Consider the following 26,605-nt stretch of genomic DNA (forward strand, 5'->3'; position numbering starts at 1 on the left):
AAAAATAAAGTTTTATTCTATTCTATTCTAAGATTTTTAAACGGTCAGAAGTTGGACTTTTGGCAAAGGAGAAATAATATGTATGTAATGGTGCTCCAACATTGGCTGTTATATAACACTGTGTGACAAGGACAACACGATAAAACACTATCAATACTAACATGCTCTCTGTCATTTCCTAACAGCCAATGTGGGAGCACCATAAGGCGTGTCCTGTCCAAATGTCGACTTGACCTCTGCTTATACCTCGGCCTAACTGAAAATGGCCTAACTCGTCGAATTTTAATAGGATTTAGGTAACTTATGAATTTCGTATCAAAGCTATCAAAATTGTAGCTTAATTTACAGACATGTAAATGATTTAGGCGAGGCTGGTCATTTTCTTATTTTGCCAGTTGAGCAGTGGGACAAAAACTGATTAAGTACAATCCTTATTAGGTCAGATATGCAGTATGTCTGCTTCTGAATATGACAGCTACGGAGTACATCTAATTAAGTGCATGTCATTTCTTTTCCAAGCCGATTTCGGAGTAGGCCAGATTCGTTGGGGGGCGTCCATAAATTACGTGAGGCGTTCAAGGGGGGGAGGGGGTTAAGCTTAATCTTACCAAATCTCACTCGGGGGGGAGGGGCGTTTTTAGCAAATATCACGTAATTTTTTTCTTAACAGTTATCGACCAGCCGTATCGACACGTGTGACAAACGACGCAGCGTAAAGAGCCGAGTAATAGCGATGCTCGTACAAGTTTTGACCTGCTTCGTTTACCCGAGTAATTATTTCACTTAATAACCATTCTAGAGACGTTTTTAATGATTCAGAATGAACTTCCGAGAATATTATAATGCTTACGTTAAAAGACACGTCTACAAGACAAAAATATGCTGTCAAGAAGAAATGGTAAAATTATGGAATACAGCAAAACAAAAGTTCCCGATGAAGAGGATTTGGTTAAACTTGTTCAACATGAGGTTAATCAGCTTCTTAGAGAAGCAGAGGAAAGAAAGGCCCGAAATACTCTGGCGTTCCTCTTTAAAGTAGGTTTAATATCTTCATAAATTTATATTATAAATTTGATGCTATGTGCAAAACATTTCAAGATCGCGGTGCAGAAAAATAAACTCAAGCACTTTCAATAGATGTGTAAGTTTTTTATAAATTTCATCTCCAGAAATTGTTACAAAAAAAAAGAAATGTAGGCCTGAAAGTGAAATTTTTAATTTAGATATGCTAAAAATACAGATTAAACGTATTAATGCACCTTTATTTATTATTATTATCAATTCATAATTTTTTTATAATTATTATTATTTAGTAGTATTTTATTATTATAATTATTTAATTTTATCGCATCGATTTTCAACTACCGCAATACTCTGAAATCTCAATTACTAGTCTTTGCTAGTCTTTTTTTATAATCCATCGCGATTACAGCCTGTACACAAATTTAAAAAAGTGAGATTAGGAGGGGGGGGGGGGGGGGGCTTAAGAAAAACATGACGAAATCTCACGTGAGATTAGGAGGGGGGGGGGGCTTAAGAAAAACATGACGAAATCTCACCAGGGGGGGTGGAGGGGTCAAAAAATTCTCAAAAAAGCCTCACGTAATTTATGGACGCCCCCTTGTAAGCTATTTATAATAATGTGTATTTATAGATCATTAATAACATACCTGTTATATTTTATAAGAACAGTTTTTTTATACTATTTGAAAATGATAAGGTCTTAAAATAATCTCATCCTCGGTCTCTAAATTTTGCAGTCTTGAATTATTTGGAGAAGGAGCTTCAATTAATAAATTTTTTAACTTTGGTTTAGCAATATTTTATTTGCAAATCGAAATAACGGTATTATTTCGATTTGCAAATTACTGACCTACTACGAAATCGATTTAGAAAGAAAATGACGTGCACTTAATCAGCCGTATTCCGTTATTCAGAAGCAGACATACTGCATATCTGACCTAATAACAATTAGGATTGTACTTAATCAGTTTTTGTCCCACTGCTCAACGGGCAAAATAAGAAAATGACTAGCCTCGCCTAAATCATGTAAATGTATGTGTCTAATGTAGCATAATTGTAAACAAAATGTCGTGTTATATGTCACCCATTTTATTAATTTACGTTTTACCTTTTTGTGGTAAAATGTTTGAATAAAGAGGTTTTCACGCACAACACTATAAATTAGTTATTCCATTTAAGTTATTATTGATCACCCACCTTGATTAAATGTGATGATATTATAAATTATTTCTTAATTCTTAATAGGTCTTATACGATTTAACAATTGTACCTTATCTCTTCGTTGTAAATATAGATACGTAAATCAATTACTTAATAAATGTGTTTAAAGTAGAATAGGTATTTTAAGATATTTAAACGAATTATATTTTACGTTAAATTGGGTACATACAATATATTTTTATTTACAATAAATTTTTTACAATTGAATTTTGTTGTTTCATTGGAAGGTTTTGTTTTTTAGACGTATTTGCTAGTGGCAATAAAACTCTTATAAAACGTGTAATAAAATATGTTTTATTTAAAGCTCAACTAGCATAAATTAACGTAAGCAGATACAATTTATAAACAATAGCTAAATTAAATTACCAGGCAAATAAAACTAATAACATTGTTCGTCAATAAATACATCGATTTTTTACATTTTCTTATTAATTTAACAATATTATACTTCCGATTGTGCATTAACATAATTTTGTGAATAACTTACTTGGACACTAATTTTATACAAGTAGGAATATAAACATGACTATTTGTTATTAAGATCATTTGATGTCATTTCGAAATATTACACAAATAATACTTAATATTTGAATTATTTTAGCGACTTGACAATAGGTACACACAACACGATACACACGTGGCCTTAGTGTGTGACAGTATCAGTTGGATAAGAATTTACGTAACTGTTCCTAACTACCAATTCGCAAAATAATCCAAGACCCATAATGACACTGACAATTTCGACAATTAGGGCCCTCCCCACCCCACAGACTCCCGAGCGTCGGTGTCTAGTTAACTCTATGACTGCTTCTAGACGCAACGTTGGCGCAACTGCGCAACGACGCCATTTTACATAGCGTTCACTAGACGCCGACGCTCAAAAGACGCTAGTGTGCGCGTAGTACCTGTGTACGAAACTAAGGTATTACCACAGAGTTATTGATATAAAGAGGTATAAAGTTTAAGAAAAACTCATGCCGCCGAACTAGACGGCGCTATATATATTTGCAGCCAAAGGTACCGTTTATTGTACAGTGACATCTGCATTAGCCGTCAAATTTGAAGCCCGAATTGTCTTAGACTTTACACACCTTATATTTACAATCAATGAATATTTGCCTAAAGTAACTGAAATGGTACAGTCGAGTTCAAAAATAAAGTCGAGCCAAAGTTCCAAAAATAGTACATTACGAGACAAGTGTGAAAAGTAGGAAATTCGCAACGAACACAACCGAAGTTCACAAATTAAAACACAACCTAATTTCATTCCTTTTCGTAGTTAATCTCTGAGAACACATAGGTAGTTGTATTAGTATTTATGTCATTCAATACGGGACAATGATTTCCCGGACATTTACAAGGCATGGGCAGTGAAGAAGCTAACACGAAATTAGGTTGTCGTTTATTAGTGTAGGTTTTAAGGTTCTGACGGAAGATCAGCGCTGTGGTCTCCGCAGCATTTATGCTGTACCACAACACATGTCCCTCTACTAATATGTCTACGAATCTAAAAATAAGACACGTAATACATTGTTATTGATATTAGTGTCAAATTGTATGTTACTTTTTCTTTGTCTCTTGTCAATTTTCTGTTTCTCTTGTTATTTGTTTGTGTCACAAAGCATGTAAGTTGTGGTTGAATAAAGATTTTATCTATCTATCTAACACCAAAGAGACCAAATACGAGGATTGGTACAACAATAATTACGGGTAATCATTACGCTCGGCATTTACAGATGTATTTGATCTTATACAAACAATACCAATTAATTGAGAGCTAATTCGTAGACCATAATATACAGATGTAGTGTGTAATTATTTTCCATTGTGTCCAACGTGTCTTGCTATTTGAGTCAGTCTTGCTTGGTACAAAAAGTACTGACATTCACCGAACTAGCATGACAAATACGGACGTTTACGAGAAAATACAATGGAAAACTATTATGCACTACATCTGTACTTTATTAAACTATATTTCGTTTATAAATTATGTCTAATTAGCTGCTAAACGCATAATGCATGCATTTTTTATAAGCTGGAAGTTATTACTATCACAAGGCACTGAAATTTTAAGACTTGCACACACATCGGAACACACAATGTTCAAAAAGCGCGAGTGATTTTAACGAAAAGAGCGTAAATATTGCCTATGTGCGTAATTTTGGCGATTTTTATATGATAATTGTTCACAAAAGTTCGGTTCGGTTAACAAAAGTTGGTCGGTTCACAAAAGTTCGGTTCGGTTAACAAAAGTTCGGTTCGGTTCACAAAAGTTCGATTCGGTTAGCAAAAGTTGGGTTCGGTGCACAAAAGAGAGACATGGAAATAACATAATTTATTATCTTTAATCCCTTTAGCCAGTATGCGCAAAATAGTGTAGTTACGGTTTCGGATTATATGTTTTGAACTCAGTGAGAGGCAAAGTGCAAGCTCAATCTCAGTTATAATACTTATAATTCTACGAATACCTACTAGCTATAGGATGCAAAACCAATCAAATCCTTGGTACACGTAATATATTACAAAGACAAGAATTTAAAACTTTTAAAACATTGCCTTTCGATAGTTTCGATTATTTTAATACTAGAGGTGTTTGTAGCTTGTGACAATAACTTTAAGGTATAACAGTTTAATATATATGTACTAGGTACGATCATAGGTTATTTTGCTGCCCTGATTTAGCTAACTAGGGAAATATATATCATCTTTGGCGGGAATAGCTTTGTCAACAAATGTTATCCTCGCCTTTTCATATGTATATTTTTAAGCTTTTGATTAAAATCGGAGTTCATATTGTCAATTGTTTAAGTAAGATTCTACACTTACTTTCTAGATATCATATTGATTGACGGATAGAACACACGAAACGGTAAACAGTAAAAAGGACATTCTATCATCTCACGTAGGTACTATTAGAGGCGTAATGGCGAAGTGTTAATATATTTTCATAAATAAAAGATTAACATATCGCTTTTCTAGTTATCTGTCTTAGCGCTCATATGCTCATTAGATATTTATAAAGGACGAAATATAGGCGCGCAAGGTCATAGCGTAGCCCGTTAGGCCACATTTGAGCACGGATATTTTTAATCGTAACTATCTGGCACGAATGAAATGAACGAAAATTTCATTGTATGAGTGACACTTGTATCGGTCACCTGTAGCCACCATTTTATTGGTATATACACACATAGATATTTTCATTGATTCATTCATTCATCCATTCATTCGTGCCAGCTCTTGTGAATCGACAAATACACTTCGCCACTGCCACGTCTGTTGTAACAAATTATGCTATTTACAATTTAAAAAAATGTTATGAACTAGATAATGAGGGCATGCAAGTATGTTTATATGAGTACATTTAGCAATTTAAAGGGTTAATAAATAGTGATATGCAGGCAAGAAAATAAAATAATATTATATTACATAGTTAACAAAACTGTACATTATTTATGAACATATATATAGCCACAACATCATATATACAAACATTCATACGTACAATTACTTTGACTAAGACATCTAATTTAAATCATACCAAAATTAGTGCCTTATTGCATACAACGTGTTTAACATACTTATACCTACCCATCTAAGGGTTTCCATCTGACCAATTTCTTGGTGCAATGTAAGTACGTTGCGTCTCACTCCCTCATTAAGCAAAATGTGAGACGCTAATACACATTGGACCAAGAAATTGGCCAGGTGGAATACCACCCTAATATACCAATTGATACAGAGATAAATAAAATAGGCTGCAACTCAGTATTGAGTTATTATTCCTATATGTACGACACTCGATACAAGTTAATTATATTTTTTTGTAGTTTCGCAGTAAATACCTATTTTATGTGTGGTAGATTAATAAGGGTAAACAGTGTTTTAGGCACTCAAAATGCCTGCAATTTTGTATATAATTTAAACAAAAGGAAAAGAGAATCGATATAAAAATATTTAGAAAGTAGACGGTGTCTCAATAAGAGTGCACTTTTTCGTTTGAAAATCAAAACACGTATTTTTTAAATTAGTTGTGATATTTATATTGCATTATAAAGACATATTCCGATTATGTATGGAATAAAATATCCGGAAAATGGCCCCCACGGCTCTGATGACAGGTCATGATATTTTCGTTAAGTTTTTACTTTAATAGAAACTTTAGTTACAGAATAAAGAGTAAACAGGGATTAGCTGTCATATTAACTTGCACACTAACAATATAAAAACGACTGCGACGTATATTACGTGTTTAATTTTACATCGCGTTGATAATTACAACACTTAACACAATCCAGTGCTAGCTACCAAGCCATATTTGGAAGCGGGTTTGCCTATATTAGTTATCTAAGTCAGTACTTTATTTCTTTTCTATTAAGGTTAATAAGTTTCTATACATAATATATGTATACTTTTTACGAGTATCTTGATAAGAATCACATGGAAGGTAAAATGTACCATTTAAATTTTATTCAATGTATGTTTGTTGCTATAGTGTTTGAACAAAAGTAGTTTTCAATTGCACATACGCTTGGTATTGGTTGCTTGATATGGAAATATGACTATACAAAATCTTTTAAATTGAATGTATAGTTACACGGACACAACGTATATACTTCAAATTATAATTATACAATAATTACTAAGGGTAATTTTCAACTGAATCTGATTGTAGTATAACATGTCAATGCTAATAGTAAGTACGCTAATTTTACCCTTTTAGAAATGCCATACTGTTTAAAAAATAAGTTATTATCTTTAGAGTTTTGTTTAATGCGTTCAATTGAGTGTTTATAAACACTATTCACTAAATATAATATATTTATAAATAAATAGTCAATTTAAACTTGTATTGATTATTAAGAGGTGGTAGATGTGCCAGTTCGATTTCGTTGTTTCTTCTACGTCTTTGTAGTGGGCCTTAATTTAAAATATTGTAATATGTTTTAATTCTAATCCGTAGTGCGTTGTTTATGCATTATGTCCACTTTTATTCAGTGCCCATAGATAATCGTACTGTAGGTATTTTGTATTATCTAACAATACATGAATCAGACCTACATTGAAATCGTTTCAATAATTCAATACAATAGAAATAATGTTATGATTTCCGACAAGTGTAAACCACGCAACCGGCATTGATTATTAAAAAATGATATAAAACATAATAAAATTAATAAATTTACAGAAAGTTGATGTTTGTAAACTTCATTGTAAAATAACTGAAATCCATTTGGTTCCTGCATAGATTTACAATATAACAATAAAACGTATAAGTTACATAGCTGTAGTACCTAATGTGAACGTGCCTTTAAAAGTATGATCATGTAACGACACATTGCAATAGTCCGTAACTTTTCACACAATGTTTATTATGTAAGCAGATCATACATTTGATATTATTCATCGTTATATTATATCTAATATCACTCGACGTTGACACGTGCAACTCACCGAGCTAGTTCGTGACGCTCAACGATGACGTCACGTGACGCCACGGGGACGGCGTGACGCGGGCTCATTGGAAACGCGCATATCTGGAAAACACATGAAGATGTACTTTATAGGTGGAACTGTCGACGAATGAGTTACTGGGTTCATATTAAGGTTTTATCACGCCACTTCCGTATAAATTCGAATATCCACAGCAGGCCCATTTATCTATTTATTATTTATTTAAATTTTATTGCACAAACAGTTATAAGTACAAATGGCGGTCTTAATGCAATAAGGCATTCTCAACCAGTCAACCACTCAAATAAACTTTCGAAAGTGAGAACCTCCTGCACTGCCGAAAGGGAAGGGATGATGCCATTGATGACAAAAAAGAACAGTAGTGTTTACAATTCATAACAACAGAGTCTAATAACAGATATGAGTATGAGATACACGTCGCGAATAAAGGAGGCATCGCTTAAGGACATTACCAACTTCAACTAAATTGTTAGGAGAAATTATGACGTCACCAGCGTGACCGCGTCTAGCAATCGATGGAAAAGTTGAGTCCTGGGTGCCTAGCCAAGGTGACAATCGTTTGCGCCAAGGTAACGAAACGCTTTGTGTCTCTCTATCACTCTTCCATATTAGGGTGACATTGACAGTTGAGGTTCGTTCGCTACGGAGCGTAAACGATTGACATGTTGGCTACGCAGCCAGTTCTGACAGTTGGATTTAACCGAACCGAAAGTTAAATTGACAAACTTTCGGTTCGGTTAAATCCAACTGTCAGATTTTGCGATTTTAGTATTAAGTAAAGGTAATAGGGTACATGTTTCCTGAGAGGGTCGAAGGGATTTATCTGAGTTTGAACTTAAGCGACACATTTATGAAGTAAAATCATTAGAAATAATGATATCGCGTATAATGAATTTCGTCATCTTCTTCCGTAAACCTCCTCAACATTGCCTACCATGCCCACCATTACCTGCTTAAAAAAAGTAAGTTCTTTACATCTATATTTAATCAGTTAGCTACTACCTAATAATGGGTATCAATTAATATAATCACGAGGGGTTAAACAACAATTTTGTCCCCTTGTAAAATAAGTGCCGGCCTGCGCTATCGACCGCTACAACTGAATCAGGGCCTCGTGCGTCCGCTCCAGCCTCTTGAGCGACGTGTCGACCCGGCGGCCCTGCATCAGCATGAACGGTGGCGGCGGGATGATCTCGTTGTACGAGCTTGACGCGGACAGTGTGTTACCTGCGCTGTCTCGTCCGCTACAACTGGAACAGGTCCTCGTGCGTCCGCTCCAGTCTCTTGAGCGACGTGTCGACGCGGCGGCCCTGCGTCAGCATGGAAGGCGGCGGCGGCAAAGGTGGCGGGATGATCTCATTGTACGAGCTGGACGCGCCGAGTGACGCCGACTGTCGCAGTCGCGCCGTCGGTCGATGCCGCACAAATCCATCTTCAAGCTCCTTCACGAATCTGAAAAGTGATAGATAGCACAGTCAGCAACTACAGCTATATATTAGACTGGTGAATTATATTGACTGCAGGTAAACGCCACCTTAACGAGGCACTTCACAAGAATATCTAAGCATATCTAAGATGAGCCTACTGAGTTTTAAAAGTCTTGTCCTGTGTAAAATGTCGTCTAATAGCATTATCTAGGTGTTTTTGCTGACAAGAAAGATACCGAATAGTGGTCGGTGAAGGAAACTACAATAGTTCCGGCAGACGTTAATTTCCTCGGGAGTTAATTTACCCTTACATAAACGGCTTACTTGAATTTACGCGTTCTGGTCTGAAATGCGAATGATGCTACATAAGGAAAAAATTACCCTAAGGTAAAAATAAAGTTTCCTACATAAGTGATGGATGACTTTTGCTCAGTCATACTGCGTTGGGTGACTTACAGGTTTTTCCTCCAGAATCTTCTTATGTCAATAGAGGGATATTTTATTTTGAAATCTAATGCTTATATAATATAGATTTAAATAAACATCAACGACAGTATTCAATTTTACTTCATTTAATATATTACAATTATATAATGAAGTTACTTTCCATTCTTTCCATATTTTATATTGCAAAGTAAGTAGCAGCGGCGAAGCAGTTAAGCCCATATCGTTAACGAGTATATTCCGCAAGTCACCGAACGCATGAGTCATACCTAATAGCTTAGTATACGTATATATAGGTACAGTCAAGTGTAAAAATATGGGTGTACACATCTTACTCAAAAATATGTCCCATAGCATCTTCTTCCAGTGTAATAAGAGCGTAGTACCATATTTATGAGACGATTCTTTCGATACATATTTTTGCAGTTGACTGTACCAATATCTCCGCTTAGGTAAGAAATGTGTTATAAAAGGGATATACGTATTTCATACATATTCTAGTGTTACTGCTTGTGAAGCTATATTTTTCCAGGTTAAAATGCTTCTCCTCCAGAAAGGACAATTATGTTTATTCACGAGAAGGGTCTGCTGAAGTGATAAGTACATTAAAGTGGCGGACAAATGACAAATTGTCCATTCACGACGTCCGCTAGACAGATATTATAAAGGCTATTTTCAACTCTACTTTGTACAGAATAAGGTTGGATTCTGAATTGCTTAAAGTAAACGATTATTTCCCGTCGCACTATAATGCATCGATAATACCTTTTCTTTTCATTATTTAAACTGCGTTGACATATTAACAATTAATGATATACGTTAATATGTGAAATTAAGTTTGCTCACAAACGCTTTGTATTTCAATTGTTACGATGGTGTGACGTCAAGACCTCGTGATTTCGTTTGCTTACAACTACAGGCGGCTTGTTACATATAAACGGAAGTATTTGTTTATACCTCGTTATGACGAAGAAGCAGACGAAATCTGTACATAATACTATTCATACTAAAATATATTTGAGTCAGCAGTGCTGTTTATTAAAGGGTATCAGCAATATAGCAATAAAGACGTAACTAAAGGTCTGGGGTCGCTAACTAGTTTGATGTTTTTCTACCCCGTAAACCAAAAGACAAGTGTTATATAGACAGCTTAAGATAATATTTGGACTATTTGGAGTACTCACATACGTCCTTAATGAATTAGATGTCCGTCAAGTACGTATGTGACCTCTAGAAGTCTAGAAAAAAAATATTCATGACATAAAAATCAGGTTTAGCTGATTCTGCAAATATTCTGATTAATAATAAGCGCCGAACCATGACATTAAGGTACAAAATAATGGTGATTATCTCAATTAACTAATAAATATTTGCAACCGAGAAGTCACGGTACTGCTTAAAAATCTAAAAGCGCATAGGATAGAACAGCTGATTATTTGAAAGTTACACTTCCTAGTATTCACAAAATTCAATCTAATCGAATGGCACCAGCTACTACTATTGGTTCAACGCGTATGACTCAAGTCCAGATTTAAAACATTTCAGAAATCATCGAAATATTATTTAAAGTTCCCTAAAGTGAGCTCCAGAAATATTTCAAGAGCTTTCTGGCAAGGTTGAGAGCTCTTCGCTGTTTACAATTATAATCCGAGTGTTTACTTATCAATCAGTGTCAGGGAACATCCTGTTGATATCACACTGAACGCGTCTTCAAAACCCGTAAATAAAATTATAAATATTTGCATAACTTTACGTCAGTTAAAGTTTTATTTGGTGTCACAATGGCACACCGACCGGCGCATTGATTAAGACATTTGAATCGTGTGTCTTTTTTTCACCCATTGGCGATGGCTTGATTCATTTGAAAATTGGTATATCCAAAAAGTAGGTATGTAAATGTGAATCTAAATGTATTTAAACAGTATCAATAGCAGTCGGTAAAAGCGTTTGTTTTAGTTTTTATTTGTAAAATATTTTATGAATGTACTATTAAGTACGCATTACGTTCAGTTATTTGCGCGTGAATTTCATATTTGAGGTGCCCTTTAACCTAACTTATCTATAACAACTATCGTACCTATAGAATACAACACACGAGCTTGGAGCGATAAAATCCAAATATTAATACGCATTTCCATAATGGCCTTAAATAATAACCCCAACTTTTACCCGTATGTGGCAGCTTTTGAGGCACGTGTATGTAACTTATAATACTTATACTTAAGTTTAGCATTTCAAAATTATTTAGTTTTCGGCATCATGACTGTAAATAACCTATTATTAAGATAGAATTAGGATTAACTAACATAGATATAAGTAGGTTTTACTGTGCTTAACTAACAAATATGGACTCTAATTTGGTCTGAAATAAATATATATTGAATTGAATTATAAGAAATGACCTATAATCTGAACGCAAACTTTTGGTACAGTAAACGTCATATGACATTTGAACCAAGTGGCATCGGTTGGCACGGACGACAATATGCGACGCCCCTCGTCTGACCTACATTTACATTAGTAGTGTCTTAGCCATTAATTTGGCTAGATAATACAGCAGTTAAAATGCCTGTCTGAATCCCTAGATGTTAGAATGGCCTGTCGAAAGACGCCAACAACGGTAATTATTAAGTATTTCATTATTTACATTACACGAAAAACATGTGCAGTAAAAACAAAAGGCAGCCCGCAAATGTCACTAAGGTAAAAACGTGAAGCAATTAATTAGGTACCGCTTTTGTTTTTGTTATACCAATCCTAATGCTCGGCTGGGTTTTAAGGACATTTGTATTCTTGTCAGAAAAAGTAGCATAGCATGGTAGGCTGTTATTGTCGCGAGTAAAATTTGTTTTGGAGTAAAAGGAGACTCACTATTAAGGGCCTTTTTCTCTTAGAACGATTTGTCGATTAGCCACAATAGAGAAACTTTATTATTCTTTTTCATTTATCGTAGCCCTGTATCGTGCCGTTGTTTTATGTAATTGTAATAAAAATAAAAACTTCTGTGTATGGTTAGTCATTTTTACTTTCACCGTCGCCTCTTTCGAATTACAAAAGATATGCTTAAGATACAATAATTATTCGACCAGTTTCAACGACATCATTATGGAAAGCGGACTTTTTTCTGAATTTATAATAATATATACATTTATACTATAAGACATTCAGCTTGTCAGTATAAAAAAAAGCCAAATTTATAAAATGCAGGAGCGAAGGGTTATCCTCAAAAGAAATATGGCTTTCGCGACTTTTTTACTGATAACTGGGAGTGCCAGAGTATACGAGTAAGTATTATAATTACCCATTCTGGTACGTATAGAAAGCCCCAAAATGCTTGACGACCCTATAGTAAATTCAACTACCGTGTGGTCAAGATAATGAAGCGGATGAAACTTTCCCAGAATGCCTGGCAATATCAAAATAAATAGGTACCTATCTCTATAAACCATAACAATAATACCTGTAAATGGTAAAACACGCATAAGTCTCTTTGTCAAATTTTTGACTTATGTAATTTAGGAGTAATCGTGTGCACGTGGACAATCTTGTATATAGACGTGGATATTTTATTAGTAATAAGTGTAATAGCATATATAAGTAGGCATATTTTTTATATTCTTGTTTATACAATTGTATTGTTTGCAACTGCATGCTGTATGTGGACAGCTGAATAAGGAGGACAACAACAAACGTGAACATTTGTAACTGTACCCTTTTCAAGCAAATAAATGATTAATGATTATGACTGATGGTAAGCGATCAACGTAGCCTATGGACGCTTGCAACTGTGTATCAAGCGCGTTGCCGACTCTTTAAAAAACCTGTACACTACTTTTTCTGTACGAGTAGTCCCTAAAGAAAACCTCAGTTCTTCAGAATCGACAAAAAGATGTAAAATACTTTGCCTTACTTCATTCCAGTTCATAGCCGCAGTGACTTTCTTAATTTAAAAATGTAATTACAGACTCATTATCATAAGAAGTAATAAATAGATAAACCCTTATCAACTGTATCTATTGATATGAGAATTTTCATTTGAGTAATGTGACGAGGTGACCGATCTAACGATAAATTAACGTGCACCACATCACGATCGTGATAACAGACAGATAATAAAACCGGCGTGATTAATTGTTACACACGCTTTGTCACAATATAACGCACAATCAACTACTTTTGATGAGCTATACGAGGTAAAAACATAAATAGCTTTTGCTGACATAACGTACTAGTTGTTTAAGCTCTGCGTAGATATTGATTTCTAATATCATGATTCCAATAGTCTCTTTGGGTGGGTATCAATCGCGGGACACTTCTGGATGCGACTAGCCCAGGACCAGGATAAGTGGCGTACACGAAGAGAGGCCTATGCTCAGCAGTGGGCGAATGGAGGCTAAAATAATGATGATGATGAATATAATGATTTATATTTTTTTTAATGCGATCCAGAAGTTATATGTATAGAAAATAATTTAACGCAAAATATCTAATCGAAGTGTCTGTACTCATACACAAAAAACAAAACCATCCAAGCATGATTGGATGAAAATATAAAACTAAGCCATAATTCAATAAAAAAAAACCTCTCATGACCAAATTATCAAAGAATATTTCAGGGCTATAAACGCGAAAATCGAAGTTTGTCAATTGCGGGCATTTTTATCTGTCACTCTAATTACGTCTTGGTGAGAGTAAAAGAGAAAGATCCCAGCAATTTGCGAATATCGGTTTTCGCGGTAGGCCCCCTGGAACGTACTAGGAGCTTTGGTCTATTCCTCACAAGCGATTTAAAAAGAGCTGGCCAGCATTAAAGGCAAACAATAGAGGCACGTAAGACGGGTTCGACAAACTTTAACTAAGACCAGTGGCGTTTCGCAAACAGTTTTTATGATAACCGCATCCCGTGGCCGAGTAGAATGTTATTGTGTTTTTATCGCAATCGATTTATGATACGATAAGTATGGAAGTATGTATTATTAAAATAGTTTTGAGTTTTAATAAGGCTTGCACGAAGCTGGTCGAAGCTTGGTATTAGAATTTAACTAACTTTATATATAGATAACACATAACACACTACGCTTGGTCCACGTGGACGCTGTGGCATTTTCACTTTATCCCCTAGACACAGGGAAAGAAAATCTAAGACTAACAATCTAGGTTCGAATGGTTCATCAAGAAATTCAGAGTTAATTTTGCATTTATACCAGACATTACCAATGAATCAGAAGAAAGCAAAATGAAAACCCATCGACTGACTTTAAAACATATGACAACCGACTTCCAAAGGCAAAATATTTACATGAGTCAGTCTAAAAACCCAAACACATTAATATTTAATTAAATATTTGAGAGAATTATACGGGGAACTACATCATCAGATTTTTGTTCTAAGGAAAACGGGTCTAGGTGTTCCAATAGGTTATATATAAATGAAAGTAAATATCACATGCTATGCGCATGTAACTTTAAATTGATTCGATTAAGATCCTTGTACTTCAAAACCTTAAAGAAATTATACACTGTCATATCATCTACCTGCAGAGAAGCCTGATAAGCTTGTATGCTATACGGATCTAGTACGTGTCAACTTAGGCGAGGCGTAGGTACTTTATTCCGACATCTGTTTAGGTCATGTCGGTTCTTCCAACATTTTTCAAGAAGCACGTGTTGTCAAAGCCACGTACGATCACAGACTTTAATTGTTGATCCATCCACGGTTCAAGCTAATTTGGTTTTAAATACTAACGCTATGATATTCATTCTGCAATGCTAGCTCTACATTTCTATTACTCTGTAGTATTTTTACCCCCTTATTCATAAAGGTCTAATAAAGTTGACAAGCCGCAAATAATCGTTTGTCCCTTTCCATCATACCAATACGTCGGAAAGGGACAAACGATTATTAGCGGCTTGCAACTTTAGTAGACGTTTATGAATAAGGGGGATAGTGTCTACCAACCCGCAGCGCATGCTACATTTGATAGTAGTGACAAATGTTTCTCAAAGGTTGAGAAAACAAGAAAGCCAGAATTTAAAAGATGCATTAAACACATTGTTGTTCGGCGCAGTGGCTCTTATCGTATTAATCTTGTTATCTATCTGAACAGTTATAATAATAGAATTGTTTGCATGAGGCAATGTCAACATAGATGATTTAGTTTTACACGTGACGTGACTAGTAAGTTAACGACCTCTTGTTAAGGTCTACGCTGCAGCAAAATGCTTAGAATTTACGAATATGTTTTTTCGGTCTGTTAAATGGATGTTTCAGTATTTCTTATCTGTAGGTTTCTTCCCTAATCGCATTAAGCCACGATCGTGTTTTATCACATGCGCTATAATGTAGTAATGCACTGTAGTATTTAGTTATATAGTTAATTTACCTTATCGCATTTAATTTATACTACTCAGTAGTTGCAACAACCTTACAGCCGCTGAGAGAAATGCGGCCACCGTAACCGTAGTAACCCTATAAACGCGTCAAGCTTCGACTTTTTAAGTATTTGCTTTACAGTAAAGCTAACGTCAAAAATACCGTCGCCAAAAATCGATGACTAGCGCGTGGAGGCCTTTAACTCGCTCTAATGGTATGATTGCAAGTAAAAGATGACCTATTGGAGTATTGACTGGCCCGTTCAAGGCACTTGATAAGGCGCCAACTGACTGAAGTAAACTTGGCGCAGTTTATCGGCCCCGGTTATCAGTGTTTCATTGCAGTCTCGGAAAAAATACCTACTTAGTCTATCATTGAGAAAAAAGATGTAAAAGGTATAAGAGCAAGACGAAATATTAACTCAATGATAGATCTAATAAGACTCAGATTTACTGAACTAGCGCTTCGTTTTATAAACACATATTGTAAGCAGCAATAGCTAAGCGGGCTTGGTTTTTTTCTTTATATGGGATGCAAACGAGGTTTCCATAGTTTAGCGAGGCAGGTTGGTTCTGGAGAAACGCACTGTTGAAGACCGCTGACCATTTAAGTGGTGAAGATGAAAATGTTGTCGCGTAGAGCGATGGCGGAATGAAGCGGCAGGGATTAATCCGAATAATTCCTTAGAGCACTCCCCGTTATACATGCAATATAATCCATGCGTTATGCATGTTATATGTTATTATTCAAGATCTAAGTACAACACTTCAGTTAAGAGAATAAGATGGTGAGGGCGACCAGATAATTTTGAATACTCAGCAGGCCAAACTGAGATAGTTTTGTTCCTTTAAAATCGTGTAATAATTTCCAAGAACAAAGTGTAAAAATGTACCTGAAGTTCTAAACGTTTTTTTTTCAACGGAAATGAAAAAAAATATTTTTTCAGCCCCGAGCTAGTATCGATCTGAAACTTCACACAAATCTTCTTTGTAGACCCAAAAATCATAATAAAAATTATCAATAGTACCACCGCCGGAACTACCCCTTTGGTTGAAAACCACTCACCCCTAATACTCAAAAAATTGAGTTTTTTAAGCCAAAGGGGTAGTTCCGGGGGTGGTAGACTCTTGATAATTTTTATTATGATTTTTGGGTCTACAAAGATTTGTGTAAATTTTCAGATCGATATAAGGCTTAAAGGTATTTTTTTGAGTATTAGGGGTGTTTTTTAAACCAAAGGGGTAGTTCCGGGGTGGTAGACTCTTGATAATTTTTATTATGATTTTTGGGTTTACAAAGAAGATTTGTGTAAATTTTCAGATCGATATAAGGCTTAATAGTATTTTTTTGAGTCTTAGGGGTGAGTTTTTCAAGCCAAAGGGGTAGTTCCGGGGGTGGTAGACTCTTGATAATTTTTATTATGATTTTTGGGTCTACAAAGAAGATTTTTGTAAATTTTCAGATCGATATAAGGCTTAATAGTATTTTTTTGAGTCTTAGGGGTGAGTTTTTTAAGCCAAAGGGGTAGTTCCGGGGGTGGTCCACTCTTGATAATTTTTGTTATGATTATTGGGTCTACAAAGAAGATTTGTGTCAATTTTCAGATCGATATAAGGGTGAGTTTTTTAAGCCAAAAGGGTAGTTCCGGGGGTGGTAGACTCTTGATAATTTTTGTTATGATTTTTGGGTCTACAAAGAAAATTTTTGTAAATTTTCAGATCGATATAAGGCTTAATAGTATTTTTTTGAGTCTTAGGGGTGAGCTTTTTAAGCCAAAGGGGTAGTTCCGGGGGCGGTAGACTCTTGATAATTTTTGTTATGATTTCTGGGTCTACAAAGGAGATTTGTGTGAAATTTCAGATCGATACTAGCTCGGGGCTGAAAAAATATTTTTTTTCAAATCCGTTGAAAAATAAACGTTTAGAACTTCAGGTACATAGTGTAAAATCCCATTTACACATTGATTAGGGTTTAGTGTGAGCTGTGCGAGATTATACATGTACTACTTGCGTTTAGTGGCAACAGTATAAACTCGCACTAAGTTCTAATCAATGTGTAAATGGGCCTTAAGCGATAGTCAAAATCAGTTGTCGCGTACAGACATACAAACATAGCCAGAGAAAACAAGTTAAGAGCATTTTATACGCACTCCAATTAAGATACATAAATGCAATCATTACTTAATTAGTACTTATCATTAGTATCATTACATAATACAAGTAGCAATTATTACTTGACGTCGAGCAAATTAAATGATAGCACCCATTTTAAATATTCTTTAGAAAATATAAAACATCGACTTTTCATGAACCATTGCATTAAGTATAAACGTTTGATATGAAAGCAATGTATATGGATCCAGTAATTTTCCCAAGGATATAATAGTATGTATAATAAAATACCTGCTAACAGCAACACACTTTAACTGACCATTGATAGACCTTATCTCATTGGAATAAGGTTACGAATAGTAGTCAACTATATCAAAAATGGTACTTGAGTATTTATACGCAACAAACAGTTGCCAATTGCTTATATTTTCCACTACAGTATATGCTTTAAAGAAAGCAAGTGGCACGTGCAAAAACTGAAACCGAAAATATTCCGTTTCATTTCTTTACTTGATAGTTTAATGAGATGTAAGGAGTACACCGAGCAGGTGCTGCTCTTGTCCGTGCTACGGGACGCACGCAACACCCGCCAGGGTGTGAATGTAAAGATCATTGAGAGTTAATGGAATCTAAAATGAACTAGGCTATTTTTCATGACATTGAACCTAAACCCCCCACTCTATGGTTGAAGCGAAAAAAAAATTTCATCCCCACTTTACGTGTAGGGAAGGTAACCTAAAAAAAAATTAAATTTTTAGATTTTATTGTACGACTTTGTCGGCTTTATTGATTTATATATCCATGCCAAATTTCAGCTTTCTAGCACTAACGACCACGGAGCAAAGCCTCGGACAGACAGACAGACAGACATACAGACAGACGGACATGGCGAAACTATAAGGGTTCCTAGTTGACTACGGAACCCTAAAAAGTCCAAAAACATTTGACATTAGGCCAAAAACATTTGCTCGCTTGTGTACCCAGAGCGTATACAGAGCGAGCATACGCGCGCGCGTTTTCCTCGCCTGTGTGCACCGCCACGGCCGAGGCACGTCTACACTGGCCTGTTTGTGCGTGAGGAAATTGCCTCGCACGTCTGCTCGCTCTGTGTGGACCCGCCTATTGGCAGTTACTCCATACAAAATGAACTGTCATAGGGATCATCATTGGCCGCGTCAAGTATAATTAAGTTATTTTTTAGGCATATGTTACGCAATTTGTATGTTTTAATTTTTGGACATATTCTGGCCGCCCCAACTATGTTCAAGAACAAAAAGTTAAATTGTATTTTAATTTTGTCAATGGCCTAATTATTACTGGCAACACTTTTTTTCCTTCAATGTCCTTCTTGGACGATCACGGCCATAGCCTGGACGGCTACCGGGAAAATCGAAATTCGTCAATTGCGGGCATTTTTCTGTCACTCTAATTACGTTTTAGTGAGAGTAAAAGAGAAAGATCCCCGCAATTTGCGAATTTCGGTTTTCGCGGTAGGCCCCCTGTTGTACAAGTCATATTTAATGTGTTTTTCTATAATACAAGTATAAAAAGTTCATCCCATGTATTCATTTATTACATGTCCAACTTTTTTAATCAAACAATTACTGTTAAATCACGTATCGTTTCGATGCCATTAACCGCAACAAGATCGTTTAAACCGTTTTAGAAACAAATGCGTACATTCATTCATGTACACAAACAAACAGTGTACACCCTAAATGCAAAAGTCGTAAAAGCCCTATAATCTTTGTTGATATAAATAAGTATGAAGTCATGTGTGACCCGTAGAAAGTTGCGATACCTACGTAACAGTGCGGTGCAGGTGCGACCTTGGCACTTCGCAGTCACGAGATCGCAAAAACATTCCTCCTATAGAGCCAATTAAGATACAGCCTTCTACAAAAGTACCTACTAGCAGCAAAAAAAGATTAGCCGGTACCTGAGAGAAAAATAAGCGTAACGAGATATCGACGTGTTCCTTAAGTACCTACAAACTGTTTAAAAATATCTGAACACAAACTTTACCTTTGAAAAGAGAGTTGTGTTCAAATATATTTTTGATGGGGGAAGTACTGAAAGGTTTTTAATTTATGTGGTCTATTAATTTTATTATAGTACCAGAAAATGATAGAGGTAGGTACTGTAGGTATCACTTTTTGACTTAGTTTTTAAAAAACGTACCATATTTATTAGCTTTAGCTAGATTAATAAAGACTGATGTGTGATATACCGTTCATATAATTTTATGTATTACAATACATTTGTATTAGCATAACAATGCAAATACGGTGTTAATTATTAGCCATTTCAATTTACAAAAAGCAAATAATGTTTCTACAAACAAAAGCTTGCTTGCTCGCTAAAAATTACATGATGTGATTGATGTGGTTAGGTAAGATAATAATCTGATTACATCTATAACACACTACCAAAAACATAATTTTATTAGCCATTGCTAACATTTTCTTTTTTTGATGTCCTAACACGTTATGTGAGTGTACATTAGAACATTTAAAACACAATTTACTCTAATAATGTGTGTGGCAATACGAGGCATTTAGATAAAATTATCTTGCATGAAAATAGCCGCCAAAAGTCAAATAAAGCTGTTATCAGCACCTACACACATTGTGGTATCAGAGTTCTGAATTATTTACACAAGCACTACGTAATATATTGCAGAGTTTATTAAGTAAGTTCAAGTAGAAACCAGCTTGTTTTCTAAAATATATTGTGTTGAAAGCTAGCACGGATTTTACATGAGAATTTTATCTGTTGAGTACAAATCTTGGACCAGCTCTTATGAGTCAACCTATACATGGACCACAAAACAAATCAATAGTTTGGTCTACACTACAGTCACCATGGAATTGGCAAGGAATAGTATAATGACAGTAGTGTTTTAGCACTAAACAATGAGATGAGTATACCTTTTTTCTCCTACAGGAAAGGTTTGTCTGTTTGATCTATTTCTTTTTAACCAATATTTGCAAGAGTATTGTTTTTTTTTTACTTGTTAGTTCAGAAACCTAAGCTACCTAAAACAATAAATACTGTCCGAAATAGGCTGCAAACTTGCAAAACTCTTATTTGCCTTATAATGTACTGTATTTATCTCGGTAAATCATATGATATAATGTATTTCCAATGGTTCCAAGCACTTCATCAGAGATAGTATGACTCTTCTACTCGGCAGTCTAATATCGACTGCCTGTAACTGTCAGTGACGTCACCAATGGACCACAAAACAAATCAATAGTTTGGTCTACACTACAGTCACCATGGAATTGGCAAGGAGTAGTATAATGACAGTACTAAAACACTAAACAATGAGAAGAGTATACCTTTTTTTCTCCTACAAGAAAGGTTTGTCTGCTTGATCTATTTCTTTTTAACCAAAATTTGCAGGAGTATCGTTTTTTTTATTCGATAGTTCAGAAACCTACCTACCTAAAACAATAAATACCATCTGATATAGGCTGCAAACTTGCAAAACTCTTACTTGCCTATCCACCAATTGCCCGCTCCCCTGCTTGTCACATGTTCTTAACCAAAGATTCTGTTTTGACTCAGTTTTGACCGAAACCTAAACTTTTGTAGACATTTTACAAAAATGTTGTAGAAATAGGATACAAGGGCACTACACATCAAGATGCAATTTAAAAGCAAGCAATAAAAATCATCAACAGTAACAGAGTTACAATCGCAAATATAAATTCAATAAAATAACATAATTAGTTAAAGACATAATCAGTTTGTGTATGTTTATATGCAATTAATTTTCCCACCCTCCCACTGCCAAATAAGAAAGCAAAAAAATATAACAACAAACCACCGAAACATGGTGCGGTGGCGTGGGTTGCGTTTGGAGGGTGTGTACATTCATTGCATGTAATAATACGCAAGTAAGTATAACTGGTTAGCACTGATTGACTAGCACATTATCTTTTTGCGGATTATCAAAGTAATATGTTTTGTTTTAGTTAATATAGATTTCCACAAAGTAACACCTGATTGTATTCATTAAGCCCAGGAGTATCAAGTGCTACAATTGTATGCATAAAAATTAAGTTCCACACAATTTCTGCATTGCAGAATATACCTGTTCGCTTCTACAAACCAAATAACTAATGTTGCTTGTAGATAGCATTTTTTTTTTGCAGTAAGCAATGATATTTTCCTTTCATAAACAATATTCAGATACTTACTCACTATTTTCCTTAGTCTTCTCAACATGCTTCTTAATATCAGCCAGTGATGAGTCCACCCTGTTCAGAAACTCGTCGAAACTCTTCTTCTCGTCTGGACTGCCCGGTGAGAAGTCCCTCGTTGGCATGCCCGCGATCGAGGCGCGGTGATTCGGCGGCGCGGGCTCGGTCACCCGCTCACCACTCTCGTAGAAAGGAGAATCTTTGGTCACAGGAATCAACAGATATTCCCTCAAAAACAAACTGTCCGACGCAAACAAACGGTTCGCTCTCCTTATCTTCTCCGTCTGAAACCAACCGAGAACACAATCACTTAATTAACCATTTAAGACCTTAAATACAAACTAGATAATAACACTTTTTATTGAGATCGTCTCGCACTTACAGTTACACCGTATTTTAGAGCTATCCCTTGCAACGTATCACCTTTAGCCATAACATGTTTAATATATTCTTCGTGCCTTTTCATGTGGTTGCAAGTGCTACCATACTTTTTTAGGGGTCGAGCTGATTCTCTAATTGAAACCCTTTCATCGAAAAGACGTTCCTCCTCCATTTTTTGACGTATTCTAAATTGTTATAAATGACAGCTCCTCTGACAATACATAGACAAGACAACACAACTTGGCAATAATCGGAAGTTGGCAATAATCGGAAGTGTTGTGATCAACAAATAAAATTGACCAATGGCTGTGTTGCAACCACCTTAAGAAGCATTGTGATTGGTTAATGTTCATATTAATGAAGTTGGGTAGGCGCAATGCTACCAATATACACAACGTGTAATTGTTTTTGTGTTGCCAGGCTTACTTATTTTTACCCCTAAATTACTCTTGAGGGACCGTAGGCGTTGGAGGGTCTGCCATCTTGTGGCCTGAATCGGAACCATAAACGTGTACATTTACACGTCACGCGTTTTCTTGTGCATAGTAAGTGCTGCCATCTTGTGGGCTAAATCGGAACAATAAACATCACATTTACGCCTCGCGTCAAAAATGTGACGGCTCCTGTGCTGCCTCCTACAGTTCATGCACGCTCCCTATCTGTCAAGCTATTACCATCAAAGAAAAAAGCGGCAAATTTAAAACAATTTAGGCGCGAAAGTTAGTTAGTTACTTAGTGCTTCTGGGCATTTTCCGCAAATTGACAACCATTGTGCCTATTTTGCGTGAAGCCTAGCAATGTTTTCAGGTTGCTAACTGCCTCCTTTAGTATGCACGGAGTCCCTAGGTATGTGCTCCTGTATACTTTTACCTGTTTGCAGTCTAGTAGAATGTGTTTTGTTGTTTCCTCTTCTTCCATGCACGCTCTGCACATGGGGCTGTCTGTTTTTCCGATATTGTGTAGGTGTTTTATTAGTGTTTTGTGTCCTGTTATTAATCCTACTATTGTACGTAATTTGTGTCTAGGTATTTTCAGTAGTATTTTGGTGAGCTTGTAGTTCAGTTCCGGTAGAATATCCTTGGTCTGCCTGCATGTGTCCATTTCATTCCAGTACTTGTTGTGCAGTTGTCTGTGACGTAAGTCTAGCTGGTTATGTATGTAAGATATTGGTATATTGGTAGGGGTACGATGGGCTCGGGTCCATATGCCGGTGTTTCTGAACCTTTCCTGGCCAGTTCGTCCGCTGAATTGTTTCCTCTTGATCCACTATGCTCCTTTATCCATTGAATTGTTACATTGTTGCCTTCTTTGCTCACTTCCGTGAGGCTTCGATGACATTCGAGTATGAGCTCTGAATTAAGTTTGTCGCTACATAGAGCTTGTAGTACTGATTTGCTGTCTGATAATATTAGTATATTTTCGAGTTTCACTTGTCGTCTTGTTATAGCATTACAAGCTTCTATTATTCCTACACATTCAGCTTGGAATACAGTGTTGTGTTCTCCCAGGGGTTTTGAGATGTGTATGTTCAGGTCCTCCGAGAAGACACCACATCCTGTCCCTGCGCGAAGGGTTTTCGATCTTCCCATAGTAGATTTAAATTTCACGCCTTTTTCTACTGACAAAGTTATTTTACCGATTATAGTTTGGCAAATTATTTCCGTTAAGGTCTTTTTACATCGATCTTGCTGTCGGGCCTTAAGATCATGATCATGTCGGTACAGGGGGCCTACCGCGGAAACAGAAATTCGCAAATTGCGGGGACCTTTATCTTTTACTCCCACTAAGACGTAATTAATTGTTTAATGGATTAGAGTGACAGAGAAAAACGCCCGCAATTGACGAAGCAATTGGTGGCCTAGCGGTAAGAGCGTGCGACTTGCGATCCAGAGGTCGCGGGTTCAAACCCCGGCTCGTACCAATGAGTTTTTCGGAACTTATGTACGAAATATCATTTGATTATTACCAGTCGCTTTTCAGTTAAGGAAAACATCGTGAGGAAACCGGACTAATCCCAACCAGGCCTAGTTAACTCTCTGGGTTGGAACTTCAGATGCAGTCGCTTTCGTAAAAACTAGTGCTTACGCCAAATTTTGGAATTATTTGACAACGCGAGGAAGGCGGAGGAATTGACGAACTTCGATTTTCGCGGTTATAGCCCAGATGTTAGGCCTAGGGTTCCCAGCCGTACTATATTATATAGTATTGTAATATATTTTGGCTCTCTATACTATATACTGTTGAAAAAATATATAGTACGCTAAAATACTATATTTCCGACATCCTTCTAATTTGTTCAAGATCGATTATCAATTTAATTCTAATCAAATAAAATTATTTCAAGTATGAAGACAAAATGGCGTGAGAAATGCAACAGGGCTGACATAAATTTAATAAAAAGTGAGCTATTAAATTGTCATAAATATTCAGTATGAATGTACTGAATCGTTGTCTCATTTTATTAAAAAGCGGCCAAGTGCGAGTCGGACTCGCCCATGAAGGGTTCCTTTATGACGTATTAAAAAAAACTACTTACTATATAGATCTCGTTCAACATTTTACCACTTTGGACACACATTTTTTCACTTTGGAAGTGTCTCTCGCGCAAACTATTCACTTAAGAAAAAAATTATATTAGGAACCTAAATATCATTTTTGAAGACCTATCCATAGATAACCCACACGTATGGGTTTGACGAAAAAAAAAAAATTTTTTTAATTTTATGACGTATTGAAAAAAACTACTCACTAGATCTCGTTCAAACCAATTTTCGTTGGAAGTTTGCATCGTAATGTATATCATATATTTTTTTTAGATTTTTCATTCTGTTATTTTAGAAGTTACAGGGGGGGGGGGACACACTTTTTTTCACTTTGGAAGGTTCTCTCGCGCAAACTATTCAGTTTAGAAAAAAATGATATTAGAAACCTTAATATCATTTTTGAAGACCTATCCATAGATACCCCACATGTATGGGTATGATGAAAAAAAAATTTTTTTTTTAATTTCATGACGTATTAAAAAAACCTACTTACTAGATCTCGTTCAAACCAATTTTCGGAGGAAGTTTACATGGCAATGTATATCATATATTTTTTTAGATTTTTCATTCTATTATTTTAGAAGTTACGGGGGGGGGGGGCACACATTTTACCACTTTGGAAGTGTCTCTCGCGCAAACTATTCATTTTAGAAAAAAATGATATTAGAAACCTCAATATCATTTTTGAAGACCTATCCATAGATACCCCACACGTATGGGTTTGATGAAAAAAGATTTTTTGAGTTTCAGTTCTAAGTATGGGGAACCCCCAAAATTTATTGTTTTTTTTTCTATTTTTGTGTGAAAATCTTAATGCGGTTCATAGAATACATCCACTTACTAAGTTTGAACAGTACAGCTCTTATAGTTTCGGAAAAAAGTGGCTGTGACAGAATCGGACATTACTAAAAAACTAAAAATTAGACATTACTAAAAAGTGCACAAAGTTCAATAAAAAATATAAATTTAAACTTTAAATAAATATTGTTATTAAAAAGATTTTTTTTACTCTTTATTATTACTGGGCGTATGAGATGACCAGTGAGCAGTTTTACATATATGATGCCTAACTGATGGCATGATAGCTGGAGTCTAGGAATAGGATGATTTTGATAACAGAGAGTGGTCTACACAAAAGGAATAGTTAAGAGGTCGTTATCGATTTTAGTCGCAACAATGTCAAATTCATAGATTTAGTCGATGAAATTGTACAACTTCTGTTAACTATTAGAAATAACAAGTACTGGTTTCTATTAGCGCGTCTTGTTATCTTTTTTTTTTTAATAGACTCATTTAATTAGTAATGATTGTTTTTCTGATGGACGTTTAGGTAAACGCGCGTAAAGCACTGATTTTGTTGATCTTATTTGTAAATTTCGTAAAGTTTGGACTGCTA

General features: G+C 35.5%; 1 protein-coding gene across 1 annotated transcript; it reads right to left on the reverse strand.

Moving 5' to 3' along the window:
* Window positions 1-2,518: 2,518 nt before the first annotated feature.
* On the reverse strand, window positions 2,519-22,900 carry LOC133528676 (lysM and putative peptidoglycan-binding domain-containing protein 2). Its single transcript, XM_061866140.1, has 4 exons — window positions 22,668-22,900; window positions 22,283-22,569; window positions 8,947-9,171; window positions 2,519-7,781 (listed from the first exon to the last, which is right to left on the reverse strand). Exons 1-3 carry the CDS (start codon window positions 22,836-22,838, stop codon window positions 8,964-8,966), a joined length of 666 nt encoding a protein of 221 aa, XP_061722124.1. The 5' UTR covers window positions 22,839-22,900; the 3' UTR covers window positions 2,519-7,781; window positions 8,947-8,963.
* Window positions 22,901-26,605: the final 3,705 nt, after the last annotated feature.

This window comes from Cydia pomonella, chromosome 19 (assembly GCF_033807575.1).
Source record: "Cydia pomonella isolate Wapato2018A chromosome 19, ilCydPomo1, whole genome shotgun sequence".
NCBI lineage: Eukaryota > Metazoa > Arthropoda > Insecta > Lepidoptera > Tortricidae > Cydia > Cydia pomonella.

Excerpts from the sequence above, each read along its gene's own strand:
- LOC133528676 (XM_061866140.1), bottom strand. The coding sequence starts at position 22,838 with ATGGAGGAGGAACGTCTTTTCGATGAAAGGGTTTCAATTAGAGAATCA. Across the intron at positions 22,570-22,667 it reads CTCTAAAATACGGTGTAACT|ACGGAGAAGATAAGGAGAGC; the intron begins GTAAGTGCGAGA and ends GGTTGGTTTCAG. Across the intron at positions 9,172-22,282 it reads AAGACTAAGGAAAATAGTGA|ATTCGTGAAGGAGCTTGAAG; the intron begins GTAAGTATCTGA and ends ATCACTTTTCAG.